The sequence below is a fragment of the Physeter macrocephalus genome, chromosome 14 (assembly GCF_002837175.3).
Source record: "Physeter macrocephalus isolate SW-GA chromosome 14, ASM283717v5, whole genome shotgun sequence".
Classification (NCBI taxonomy): Eukaryota; Metazoa; Chordata; class Mammalia; order Artiodactyla; family Physeteridae; genus Physeter; species Physeter macrocephalus.
The window spans coordinates 72,942,095-72,956,430 of record NC_041227.1 but is presented as its reverse complement, the minus strand read 5'-3'; the positions used below and the strand labels follow the sequence as shown (position 1 = coordinate 72,956,430).

The window sequence follows — 14,336 nt, the reverse complement described above, 5'->3', positions numbered from 1 at the left end:
TCTTATTTCCGTACAACTTAGACACGTTTTAGAAGGTTTCCTGCACAGTCTTGGGGACCTTTCTCTTTTTCGCCTCACTTTGTAGTGTTTAATTGACGGGTCTTTTCTGCCCTCATGCTTTTTGGAATTTTTAAGTTTAAAAAGAGGTACTCGGTATGACGTGTTCTGAAAATAATCTTTAAACAACCCTATAATATCTCATTGAACCAATTATAAGAACCGCAAAAAAGAGAAAGTCCTTAGGAAAACAGTAAAATTATATAGACAGGTGGATTATTAAAAATCAGGATATATTACGTAGAAAATAAGTCGTTAGATGTTGGGTCATCTTAAGAACGTATTAGTGCCTCCAAACAGGGATTTATCATTGAGTTTTAACTTTCTCTCAATTTTCAGAGAAATGGAATGCTCGAATTACTGACTTGCGTAAACAAGTTGAAGAGTTGTTTGAAAGAAAGTATGGTAAGTCTACACTCAAAAATTCCTGTAAGGTTTTGTCCGTAAGCTTTTTAACAATGGAATTACTGTTCATCTAATGTGAGCAAGTCCCATTCTACCAGTGTTTGTGCCTTCCTTACTTATCTGTCCCTGGAAAGGTAGTGGATAGTGTCTGTCCAAATATTAGAAATTTTCTTTCCAGATCACAGCAAAGCTTTAGAAGAAGTTTCCTTTCTTTAATTATCAGTTAGTATTTCCGTTAAACTTTCAGCATGCGTGTTTGGGAGTTTATTTATATATTTGTTGCAAAATCTTGAATCTTGGAGATTTAATTGAAGAGTATTTTCTTAAGCAATAGTCTTCCTTAAACCTGACGTGTTAAATCTAGTATTCATCTAGATGCCTTTATTTTCCCTATTCTCGATATACACCTGAGTTTGTTAGCTCTCAAATTCTCTTTTCCTTTTATTTTGGTATTCTGTCCTATAGCTACCTTTATATATAGTAATCAGAGAAACAAGATTTATTATCACCTGGTATCAAATGCTCACCTAGAAATAGCAAAAATTGTTTTAAAATATCTATTTTGTTGGGTTTTTTAAATTTGGAGAATTCTTTGCACATGACTGGCAAAGCTGTAAAATTGTATAACACACTGAATTTTAACTTCAAAGTCTGTAGTGCTATCCTGCATTACTGAATTTCTCTAAGTGAATTTTAAATTTTATTTTATTTTTTATAAATCTGTTTTATCCATTTTTACTTTTGGCTGCGTTGGGTCTTCGCCACTGTGCGCGGGCTCTCCCTAGCTGCGGCAAGCAGGGGGCCACTCCTCACCGCGGTGCGCGGGCCCCTCACCGCGGCAGCCTCCTCTGTTGCGGAGCACGGGCTCTAGGCACGCGGGCTTCAGCAGTTGTGGTGCGTGGGCTCAGTAGTTCTGGCTCGCGGGCTCTAGAGCGCAGGCTCAGTAGTTGTGGCGCACGGTCCCAGCTGCTCCGCGGCATGTGGGATCCTCCTGGACCAGGACTCGAACCCGTGTCCCCTGCATTGGCAGGCGGACTCCCAACCACTGCACCACCAGGGAAGCCCCTCTAAGTGAAGTTTTTAAATGATAGACCACATTGGGATTATTTACTTAAAGTAACTTGAACAGTTCCCTGTCACGGATTAACACTCCTCAGTGAAGATCTAGAATTAGAGTAAACTTCATGAGGAATTCAGTAACTTTTTCTTTAATATTTTCAGTTATTTTCTTAAGGTTCTTAGTATTTTTCCCATGTTTTAGTAGTCAGAGTCTATTGCCTGTGATTTATTTTTATTTTATTTTTATAAATTTATTTATTTATATTTTATTTTTGGCTGCGTTGGGTCTTCGTTGCTGCGTGCGGGCTTCCTCTAGTTGTGGTGAGCGGAGGCTACTCTTCATTGCAGTGCGTGGGCTCTAGGCACGTGGGCTTCAGTAGTTGTGGCTCGCGGGCTCTAGAGCGCAGGCTCAGTAGTTGTGGCTCACGGGCCCAGTTGCTCCGCAGCATGTGGGATCTTCCCGGACCAGGCCTCGAACCCGTGTCCCCTGCATTGGCAGGCAGATGCTTAACCACTGCGCCACCAGGGAAGTCCTACTGCCTGTGATTTCAAAGTAAAAACTCACAACGTAGTCTTTCTACATGGAAGCACTATAACGTGGTGGTTAAGATTACAGGCTATAGGGACAGACTGTCTGGCCATGTTCTCTTAGTCCTCTCTGAGCCACTTGTGAAAGGCGTGAGAACTATAGCTCTACTCTGAAGATGTGATGAGATAGATGAGATAGTGCTTGTGAAGTGCTTCCTATGATACTTGGGATGTAAGTACGTAATAAATGCTTGCTGTTTATATTTTTGTTATTGTATTCTTAATTTAGTACTGTTTGAATAAAAGTAATTTGCTTATCACAGTTTAATAAATTTCTGTGTTTCTCATAAAGAGAAGCAGAGGTTATGTTTTTACTTTTGTTGTGATGGTGATATATTTATTTGATTATTTTGCATATAAGAGAATAATGTTTACCAATCTTTGTGAAATTATAATAACAATATTCACATTTCATAATTTCAAAGCATCTTTAATGGTAATTGCCTTCGGGGAAGGTATTTTCATTGTTAAATGTGAATATGATTTTCAGATGTAGTATATCAACTAAGGATATTAAATCTAACTCAGAATTAATGTGTAATATGGTACACTTGAAACTTGAGTACAAAGATTAATGTTTAGCAAATAAACTTTTACATAAAATACCAGCAAAAAAGTGGACCTGTTCTGAGAGGTGATTCCTGAGGGAGCAGGGGCTGAGGGGAGTCCACCGTAGTCATTTTTGCTTTGGAACCTTTCTGGCAAGGTCAGTAGCATCTGTGCTGTTCTGTTCACTGGAAAGCAGTTTATATAACTGGTGCTATATGTTAATTACATGAACTAGAAACCTTTGAAAGAATTAGTGGTGTTTGCTATGTAGTCATGGAGAATTTGGCATTGCTTTACTTAGTATCAAAATGTTTGTGCAATTTTTAATGCTAGCTAAAAATGTGCTTGTGTTGTAGATGAACGTAAACTGATGCTTTTTAAAACTTTTTATTATGAAATTCATACTTCCAAAGACCCACTATTTAAATATCCATCACCCAAGTTCAACAGTGTTTAATATTTTACAGTATTTTCTTTCTTGTCCTTTCCTGTCCTCTTTGTGATGCAAGAACATTTTAAAACTCTATGTCCAAGACATCATGTCATTTCACCTCTCAAAACTCTAAATTGTAAAATTCCAAGTTGGGTGAGAGGAATGCGTTATCTTAATCTCAGTTCCATTGTCACACCTAAAAACATTACACTGTTTAATACCCAGTGATATTTAAATGTCCCCTATTGTTTAGAAAAACTGGCTCTTTGTAGTTTGTTTAATAAAACTATCAAAGTCTGTTCATTGTATTTGATTCTTAAGATTCCTTGTGCATTTGGCTTGTTGCAGTTGTATTATTTTACCCTCGGTAAATAAATCTTAGAATTTTTACAGTTCAGAAAAATGTCCTGCTTCAGTTATTTTATTAAAAAATCCTTTTTGCATGAACATTTATGTTTTTAAAATATTACTTCTCTTTCATTATATGCTGTATGTCTTAGCTGAAATTAACTGTTATATTTTTCTGGGGTCATTTGTGGTTCAAATTTGAGTAGAAAGTCTGCCTATATCTACATTATTTCAAAATAATATATTATTTCATTGAGTTTTGACTAAGTAGAGTACTGGCATCTTTGGTGTTCTTTTCCTCTTAGTTCTTTTGTACTATTTTGCTTCTGATGCAGTGATAATAAAAGTTACAAAGCAATATGTATGTATTCGATTATTATTCTTTTCTACAAACTGTGCTTAATCCTTGTCATTTCATAATTTTCCCTTTCTCTTTTTACCTTTAAAGCTCAAGCTATAAAAGCCAAAGGTCCTGTGACGATCCCGTACCCTCTTTTCCAGTCCCACGTGGAAGATCTTTATGTAGAAGGACTTCCGGAAGGAATCCCTTTTAGAAGGCCATCTACTTACGGAATTCCTCGCCTTGAGAGGATATTACTTGCAAAGGAAAGGATTCGTTTTGTGATAAAGAAGTAAGACTCTTGGACTTCTGTCTTTTTTCTTGATTAGTGCATCTTTTTATATTGTTGACAAATATTCACTAATCACTAGGGCTATATTTAAATTAAGTTTGAGTTATTATATGTTGTTTTATTTCTACTTTTCAATGTGTCTGTGTAAGTTATGCCAGGGTTGGCTTTTGGAGGATGAACACCTGTCCATGCCTGACTGGCATACAACTGTTATTTTCTTTTACAATTTTTCTCTACATATGCTAAAGAAAATATTGAAGTATCAGTGTCTTATTTTTTTAGGCCTGAATAAGAATGAAAAGAAAAAAACAGCAGAATGCTATAAATTCTTTAGCACTGACGTAAGGGTTGTAGCAAGGAGCTTTAAAAAAAAAAAAATGTACGTGCAGCAATTGGAAGTCTAAATGCTTCCATTTAAAAATGGCAGCCAGGGCTTCCCTGGTGGCGCAGTGGTTAGGAATCCGCCTGCCAATGCAGGGGACACAGGTTCGAGCCCTGGTCCGGGAAGATCCCACATGCCATGGAGCAACTAAGCCCGTGCGCCACAACTACTGAGCCTGTGCTCTAGAGCCCGTGAGCCGCAACTACTGAAGCCCGCCCGCCTAGAGCCCGTGCTCCGCAACAAGAGAAGCCACTGCAATGAGAAGCCCGCGCACCACAGCGAAGAGTAGCCCCCGCTCCCCGCAACTAGAGAAAGCCCGTGTGCAGCAACGAAGACCCAATGCAGCCAAAAATAAAATTAAAAAAAAAAAAAATTAAAAAAATAAATAAATAAAAATAAAAATGGCAGCCACATCACACATTTCCATAATTTCTACTGACTAAAATTCTATTAAGATTACAATAAAACTTTTAAAAAATTGTCTAGGAAATTATCAAATATAATTGCTAAACTAAAATTTTCAATGAAAGGGCTAAAAGATTGTTAGTATTATAAATTGTAAAGTTGATTGTGTATATGAGACATGAAAGGATGTGAGAAGAAAACAAAGATATGCCTGGTCACATTTCATAAAGTTTCAGCGTCCTAAGGATAAAGGTAGAAATCATTAGGTTCCAGAGAATAAGACCATGTCATCATAAAGAATGAAAATCACGCAGATATCATATACTTGATTTGAGCAGTAATGGATGTAACGCTATTAAGTCATTCTTTCCAAGTTCGAATTGGAAATGATTTGAACCTTGAATTCTGTAGCCAAACATGCATGAAAGCAAATAGAGACTGCAGCATGAAAGAGGTTGGGTAGCAGTTGGGATGTCTCCAGCACCAAGTAACAAAAACCCTTATTCAAATTGGCTTGTTACAATAAGATTCTTATCGCACGTAGGAAGGGGGTCAGAGATAGGATGATTAAAACAGTGATACTTGGGGACTTCCCTGGCAGTCCAGTGGTTAAGACTGTGCGCTTTCACTGCAGGGGGCACAGGTTTGATCCCCCGTCAGGAACTAAGATCCCGCATGCCGCACGGTGCAGCCAAAAAAAAAAAGTTAAAAAAATTAGAAAATAAATAAAACAGTGATACTTGGGGCTCTGCCTCTGCTCCTTTCCAGATTCTTCCTTGCTTGTGCTGATAGTTTCCTTAGACTAGTGAGCTGGATGCGGTAGTTCCAGAACTCACAGCCAGACATGTCTACTAGGAGGGACAGTAGCTACCTGTGTTTCTCTGAGAGAAGGAAACCTTGGAATAGGGCCTTACTTCCCTTTGGTTAGGACTGTGTCAAGTGCTTATTCCTCAGCCAGGCACAGGCATGGGAAAGATGGCACCATGATGGGTGTAGACCATGTAGTACTCACCCTGCAGTGAGTGGGGGCGGGGTTCACTTCCCCTGAATTACGTGCCTTTCATCTTAAGTTCTAATATGAATGAGTCTTTTTGAGTCACATGCATATTATAACTGATTTAATTTTTTCCCACATATCTTTGGGCTGTAAATAGTCAAGTCAATAACAGTAGCAAAGTGATAGTCATTTGCAGAAGTATTTATGTTCATTTTTCTGGCAATGCTCTGATACTGTTGAGAAAGCGGGGAAATTAACAAACACCTTGATCAAAGATTATAACCAAGCAGACTTGCCATTGGTATTCAATAAGGGAATGATAGGATTTAACTAAGGATGAAAAGGACCCAAGAAATACCATAGGTAATAGGTGAGCTGTCCTCCACAGAGAAACTTGTTGCTAACAGATATTTTTCTTTCAAATAAATTGTAGTTTAAAAGATTTTGTCCTCCATTTTTCTATGAACAATTCAAGTGAAACCCTCCTTACACGAGACAGCGTGGTAGGCAGCCATGCAGACTAGCAGCATTGGCGTCACCCGGGAGCTTTCAGAGACACCACATCTTAGATCCTGCCTAGATCTACTGGATCCATCCTGCATGTGATGAGGATCCCAGGTGATTCCAGTGCTCATGAAAGTTTGAGACACCCTGGTGTGGAGAACAGGCTTTGAAGTCAGAATAATAATAATGGCAGTTCCGCCCAATGTGTCCAGTACAGTCAAGCACTTTATATTATCACCCACACTTTTTTTAACAGATGAGGAAACAAGGCAATGAGAAGGAAGGAAGAAAGGAAGGAAGGAGGGAGGGAGGGAGGGAGGGAGGGAGGGAGGGAGGAAGGAAGGAAGGAAGGAAGGAAGGAAAAATATTTCGTAGTCTCTCATGAAATTGAATAATGGTAAACAAAAGAGGCTTGTTATAAAACCCTGACACCAGTCCTAGTCAGGAATCAAATAACCACTCCTTCCCCCCTACATATTGATATATTAATAAGCCTATTCTAAGACCTCTTTTGTACTGTCATTTTCTTACAGTGCTTGCATTTTAATTTGTTAGAAGTTTTGAAATTTTTTTTTGAATAACTAAGGAAAACATACAAATAATTTTATAGATTTTGCTCATGGTTGCTGATCTTAAAGCATATAAAACTCTATCTTTGGGTATTTAAATGTTTGTGCAAGCTCACCACAAGGTACTCATGCTGTGCAGGTTCTGTTCAAGTCCTTTCGATGTCCTTACTTATGGGAAGCCATCTCTCACATTTGGAAGGGACTTTGTAAGCCTTTCCCCAAAGGTTAATGTGGTTAGTCTTGATAAACAGAAACTATTATGTTTATTTAGAAGGGTGATGCTATACTTCAGCAAATGTTTTATTTCACAGCTCTTCCATCGACTTAACCCTATATTAGTTTCTGACATTTTCAAGATTATGGTTAATATATGGTCCTGCTTCTCTGTGATCTCAGTCTCCTCCCCAATCCCTGTTACTTGAGGATATTACAACAAAATAGAGTGAGGCGGGATACATAAGTTAGATTGTACAAATTCTGTGGGGTGTTTGTGTATTCGGAAGAATTTTTTAAGAGCATGTATACTGTCCTGCAAATGTTAGTTCTGAAATATATATGGTTTTTATAACCAGATTACAGATGTTTTTAAGTCAGGTGGTCTTGAATGTAATGTAAAATCGAAGACTCCCATTTAACATTTTTGCAGTTTTGCTTCCTTTGGTGTTAACGCGTTTATGAAATACCTTTGATTTACCAAGTTGACTCTGTGTGTGTGTGAGAGTGCGTGTGAGTGCGTGTGTGCGTGTGCGTGTGCATACACACCGTGAAGCACATTATGAAACAATTTGCAGTTACCATTTGGTTTTATTCCTCTGGAAATCTCAAGAAATTAGGATTTAGTTGTGCTCAAGAGTTCAGGCTGTCTTTTAAAAACTGGCTTTGATGACGGAATATGACATAAGTACTAGTAGTTATTACTTTTGCTGAATATTATCTGGTAAATATTTAGTAATTTTTCTCACCTTTCAGACATGAACTTTTGAATTCAACACGTGAAGACTTACAGCTTGATAAACCAGCTTCGGGAGGTAGGTCTCCAGTCTTGTGTCAAATTGTATGTCAAATCAGAACACGAGGTACAAGGAATATTGTCCACGATTCTCTAGAATAATAAACCCATTTTGTTCTGAATAACCCATTATAAATAAATGTAAACATCACACTTCTGGATAAACTATAAAAGGACCATGTCTGTTCTATGTTTGAGACGCAAAATTTTTCTGGCATAATGTGTTGCACAGTTTATTATCCTAGTCTGTGTTAGTGTCAGTTGAATGATCGTCCATCATCATACCCAGGAGTTAAAGACTTCTTGCTTAGGGTACGTAGCCGTGGGCATCGTCACTCGTTGGTTAGATGTGTTTTGAAGGAAATCCAGTCATGATCTCTTCTCTTAGCTGCTTTTGCTCTGGAGTGGAGGGAGTAGGGTGGGGATATGAAAATGGAAATTGCATCACTTAGAGTTGGTGTAATGGAAGGGTTGCCAGCATTATTGTGGCCCCAAATTTATCATCACAAAAATCACCTGCTAGCTGATTTTGAGTAGAATGAATTCTATTTCCTAGCTTTAGTGGTGACACTTTTAGTGTATCTCTGTAAAATTACTATTGATTGTGAATTTTCATTTTGTTATTGTTTCGTTCTTACACTTTTTATTCACTGTCAGCACTGTTTCAACAAGCACATTCTAAAATCTTAGAAGTAATTTTAGTTAGAACAGAAAAACAATACCACCTGTTTAATAATTTATTTAGTACCATTTAATAATTTATTAATGTCATCAAATTGAAGAATTTGCGTATATTACCCTTACAGTAAAAGAAGAGTGGTACGCCAGAATCACTAAGTTACGAAAGATGGTAGATCAGCTTTTCTGCAAAAAATTTGGTAAGTTTAATTTCCCCCCTAGCTAAAGTATATTACAGAATAACTTTTCCAGATTTTGCTTTAAGCAAGTAAATACAATGGATGACTCATCTCCAGTTTTCTTTTATTGTTGCTTTTTTAACATACACTATGAAAAGTTTTAAATCTGTACAGAAGGGAAGAGAGTATTGTAATGAACACCCATGTCCTCTTGACTAAGTTATTTGTACTGTGTACAGGTTATTCAGCACAGGGCATTTCACAGTTTGGGAATCCTTTTGTCTTCGTACCTTTTCATAGTGTACCACAGTGGGATATAGGGGACCACCAGTAGCAGTCTGTCCCTGGAGGGCAGGCTGCTGGTTAGCAGTGTTTTTAGTTGCCTTGTTTGTAGTGCTTGCTGTGCTTGCATCCCTAAACACTTAAAATACTCGGGTTTGGTTTGTCATTGCAACATCTTTTGTTACCAGAAGTAACTCCCTTGCATTATTGTACTTTTCAGCAGTGTTCAACATAGTTGTCTTATTTCTTCATAAGCGTTTTAAACTATTCTTACGGAAAGTTTCAAACGTTATTGACTCTTGGTTTGTTCCTGGGTTTCTTCGTGTCTTATTGGCTGTCCTCTTCATTCTCTTGTCAGTACCTCCCTTGAGTCCATTCTTTAAATTTTGGGGTGCTACTCTACAGCTCAGTCCTGAGCCCTCCACAGATAGTCCCACTCTATCTTAAAAATAGTGTATTGTCTATATTCCCGGTGACTTTCACATTCAAGTTTCTAGCCCTGAGAACTCCTCTCACACCACACCTTTATATTCACCCAGCTGTTTGACAGCTCTTCAGACTTCACAGGTCCTAGATAGAGTCCTTGATTCCCCCTCCAGCATGTTCCTTTCCCAGTCCTCCCAGTGGCACCGCACTCTACCTAGTCTTCCAAGCCAAACCCCCAGCAGTCACGCTTGATTTCTTCATTTCCACAAGGCCTCCTGCTGACTCTACATTTACAACACACTGCAAATCCATATCTTTTTCTTCTCCACTGCTGTCTGTCACTGTAGTCAAAGTCAATGCCCCAAAGCAAAGCAGCCAGATTTTACTGCCTACCCTTCTAACATAAACCACGAAGCACACTGTATGTCATCACCCTTTAATTTTTCTCAAAGCACTAATGGCTACCTTTTTCCTTCCACTACAACACAGTTCAAACAGCAGCCCAGATCTTGTCTCTCTTGGCTATTTAGTAGAACAGGGCTTGGTGCTTGGGCAGTTACTCAACAAATACTGAATGGACCACTGTCATTAAAAATTACTCAGAAGGACTTCCCTGGCGGTCCAGTGGTTAAGACTGTGCCCTTCCAAAGCAGGGGGCGCGGGTCACATCCCTGGTTAGGGGACTAAGATCACACATGCCCCTCGGCAAACAAACAAGTAAATCAAAGTGTGACTCAAAGAAATTTTTTTTAATTAAAAAATAAAAATACATGGGACAGTTTGTTAAAAATTACTGAGAAATTACTGAGCCTTGAGAAAAAGAGTGTAAGTTTTTCCTCATCAGTATCCTTGACCACCCGACATGAATGTAGGACCTGAATGCAAATGTATCTCCTCGTACATCTGGTCGGAAATCAGCTAATAAACTAGAGAATCTTCACTTTAAAAATCATTATATTTCCAAGACATGTAGTGAAATAAGATGATGAACCTTATTTGTCATTTGAGATGTCACCGTAGTGTCGTCATAATTCATGAGTGGCTGACATAGGATAATGTGCATCTGCATTAACAGGCTGAAACTTTGGCCCCACATTTAGTTCTAGAAATTCAGCCTGAGGTGAGAAACAGCCAATCCTATTAGATCATGGGTGCCTGCCAGCCAGCAAGCTGACTTTTCCCTCATGGAAGGAGAAGGCTGGGGGTGAGATAGTGTACTCATAGAAAGAAAAATTGGACTGTAGAAAATATTTTCTCATTGTATCAGAGCTAAGAAAACAGATAAGAGTTTACGTATTGTTACATTACAAGCAACAGAATCCTGCTTGTGGCCTCAGGTGGGTCATTTGGGACTGGAGTTAACTTTGGAGAGTGAGGAGCCAGCAGAATTGTTGCTTTCTTTAAGGTTACTGAAAGGGAAAGGAGAAAACGTAGGACTGCCTGTCATATCAAACGCGAGTCTTGGAAGTTGGATAGCAGCAGCAGTGGAGTCATTCAGCACCTGTGAACCCCCTGTGTGTCAGGTGCTGAGAACTCGGCAGCACAGAGGATGGTGAATGCTTCCCCTGGGAAGCATTCATTTATAACTTAGGGAAATATGCATGGCAAAGCAACCAGTAAATATGCAGTATAGTAGAAGGTGTTAAGTGTTAGGAGAAAATTAAGCAAAACGAGGGGGATAGGGAGACAGAGATGGTTGGTTACTTAATATAGGGGAGACCTCGTTGATGATGTGAGGAACACTAATGCACTTGGCCTTGCTCTTTTCTGTAACTTGTGCTGTTTCTCTCTCAACTCCAACAGTTTGGTTCTTTTTTTATTTTATAGAAAGTTTGTTAGAATTAGGATTATGTTCTTTGTTACATTTAACAGAATAATTACAGTTAATATTACTCCCAGGTGTGAGTGTGAAAGCCTTTACCGTATTTTAAAAGAGAATATTTCTTTTAACAGCCATGATCTAAATTACATTGTATTTGTTTTTTCAAATACACACTCCCGGGCTTCCCTGGTGGCGCAGTGGTTGAGAGTCCGCCTGCCGATGCGCGGGATATGGGTTCGCGCCCCGGTCCGGGAAGACCCCACGTGCCGCGGAGCGGCCGGGCCCGTGAGCCATGGCCGCTGAGCCTGCGTGGCCGGAGCCTGTGCTCCGCGACGGGAGAGGCCGCGACAGTGAGAGGCCCGCGTACCGCCAAAACAAAACAAAACAAAACAAAAACCACACTCCTTACTTTTATCAAAGAGATCCTGTACTTGAGCCCTTCAGATTTGGTGCTAATGAAATGAAGGAGGAAATTAAGACAGAAGGCCTTTGAATTTGAGAGGAAAGTCAAACTAACAATCAAAGAAATGCAGATTCTTCAAGGAGCCACTCTTTTTTCAACCATCAGATTGTAAAATATTTAAATTAACACAGGATACAAGGGAGACCTATAAATGCTGATATTTTGTAAATTGTTTGGATCTTTTTTCTTACAAGCTCTGTTTGGATGTGGCTTCATAGTAGGGGTTAGTAATTGCATTTTAAAGTTTCAGTGCCACACCTGTTCAAAAGTAGAAAAATAGTACAATGCACTCCCATAAACCCATTTTTGTAATCAGTGATCGTTAAGATTTTCCACATTTTGTTCCTCCTTTCCTCTTTTGTTCCCCTTGTAGGAATTTCGTAAAGCATATCATAGGCATTGTGTCATTTTCCTTGTTCAGTGTGCACCATTGAACAACATTGAGTTTTGTGGGGTTTTTTTGCGGTACGCGGGCCTCTCGCTGTCGTGGCCTCTCCCGTCGCGGGGCACAGGCTCCGGACGCGCAGGCTCAGCGGCCGTGGCTCACGGGCCCGGCCGCTCCGCGGCACGTGGGACCTTCCCGGACCGGGGCACGAACCCGTGTCCCCTGCATCGGCAGGTGGACTCTCGACCACTGCGCCACCGGGGCAGCCCGAGTTTTATTTATATTATTTTATTTTGGGCTGCGTTGGGTCTTCGTTGCTGTGCACGGGCTTTCGTTGGTTGCGGCGAGCAGGGCCTACTCTTCGTTGCGGCGCACGGGCTTCTCATTGTGGTGGCTTCTCTTGTTGCGGAGCATGGGCTCTAGGTGCACGGGCTTCAGTAGTTGTGGCACACGGGCTCAGTGGTTGTGGCGCACGGGCTTAGTTGCTTCATGGCATGTGGGATCTTCCCAGACCAGGAATCGAACCCGTGTCCCCTGTGTTGGCAGGTGGATTCCCAGCCACTGCGCCACCAGAGAAGTCCCAACGTTGACCTTTTAAACACAGTCACAGTGTCCTCATCATGCTTGACAGAATTAACAGTCTCTTTGCTCTTTTCCAGTCCTTCACTGAGTTTCCTCATTTATCTGAAAAGTATCTTTAAAGTTTTTGCTTCGAACCTGGATTTAAACAATAAAGTTTTGTGCCTTAATTTTGCTTGATATGTCTCTTTTACTCTAAACCAGCCTCTGCTTACTATTTTTATTTGTCATTCCATGAATTATTTCCTTGGAAAATGGTACACTGATGAGGTTTAAGGGGTAAAGAACAGTAATCTCATGGTTGCAATACAGATAAAAGTATAGCCTGAAGTAAGTTAGTGTGCAAGAGCCAATAAAAAGTTTATTGTACTCATGAAGCATTAAGTAGCAAAAGTCTGCCTCCGGATATTTGAAAAAGTGGTACTTAAGTTGCGCTCTTTATTGTTGGTCGTGATTTTCTTCTCTTTATTTATTCTCAAAGATATTGAGGATTTAAAAAATAAGATCTTAGAGGGACTTCCCTGGTGGTACAGTGGCTACGGCTCCACGCTCCCAGTGCATGGGGCCCGGGTTCAATCCCTGGTCATGGAACTAGATCCCACATGCGTGCTGAAACTAAAGATCCCGCATGCCACAGCTGAGACTCAGTGCGGCCAAATAAATATCTTTTAAAAAAGAATACATAAAAATAAGATCTTAGAGCTATTAAGATGGCCTTAGTGTCAGGAAACTTAAATTCACCAAAAGTTACTTCTTGATCATGGGTCATTTAATATTTGCATTTGCTGTATTAAGTCTATTTCAGTAGTTGGTGTTGGTATTTGCAGAGTATACTTTGCTTTTTAAAAAGTTGACATATACTTTGCTCTGGATTGTATTAAAATATGATTTCAGCGGAAACTAGTCTCCAGTCTTTTGAATTGCTTTTCTTCTGTAAAGCTGAAGCCTTAGGGAGCACCGAAGCCAAGGCCGTACCTTACCAGAAATTTGAAGCACATCCTAATGATCTCTATGTGGAAGGACTACCAGAAAACATTCCTTTTAGAAGTCCCTCGTGGTATGGAATCCCAAGGCTGGAAAAAATTATCCAAGTGGGCAATCGAATTAAATTTGTTATCAAAAGGTAGGATTATAATTTGCAGAAACAAATTTAGTGTTGTCATTAAGAAAAAATTAATTTTATAAAAATGGGCTTTTCCCCCTCCCGGCTGGACTTACGCTCCATATTTAAGATTAAGGTGTTACATTTAGATTCACTTTTTGAGCAAGTGTCTGTGCAGTGCCAGGTACCAGATGTACAAAATTGGGTCCAACAGGAATCCTGTCCTTGGGAGGCTTATTATATAGATCAATGCAGTAAAGTGCTCCTTGAACACTTTGTGGGAGAAGGCGAGGGTGGCATGCAGTTTGGTCACTTGTGCTTAGAGAACGCAGGAAGGGGGTTCAAACAAAGGAAGTAACATACGTAGGTAGGCGCAGGGAGGTGTCAGATGTACTCGAATGTTCGGATAACCGCACCATTCTGCATGGAAGGATTGATGACCTTGAGGGCGTAGCGTGATAGACAGACTGAGATGGCCCAGTG

General features: G+C 39.8%; 1 protein-coding gene across 1 annotated transcript in view; it reads left to right on the top strand.

Annotated features, from left to right (window-relative positions):
• The window catches only part of GTF2I (general transcription factor IIi), a 97,557-nt gene that overhangs the window by 63,106 nt on the left and 20,115 nt on the right, over positions 1–14,336 (top strand). Inside the window, exons 14-18 of the mRNA XM_055089766.1 lie at positions 397–462; positions 3,888–4,071; positions 7,898–7,956; positions 8,744–8,815; positions 13,691–13,874. Of these exons, the coding sequence (XP_054945741.1) occupies positions 397–462; positions 3,888–4,071; positions 7,898–7,956; positions 8,744–8,815; positions 13,691–13,874 (565 nt within the window). The remainder of the gene's footprint in view (positions 1–396; positions 463–3,887; positions 4,072–7,897; positions 7,957–8,743; positions 8,816–13,690; positions 13,875–14,336) is intronic.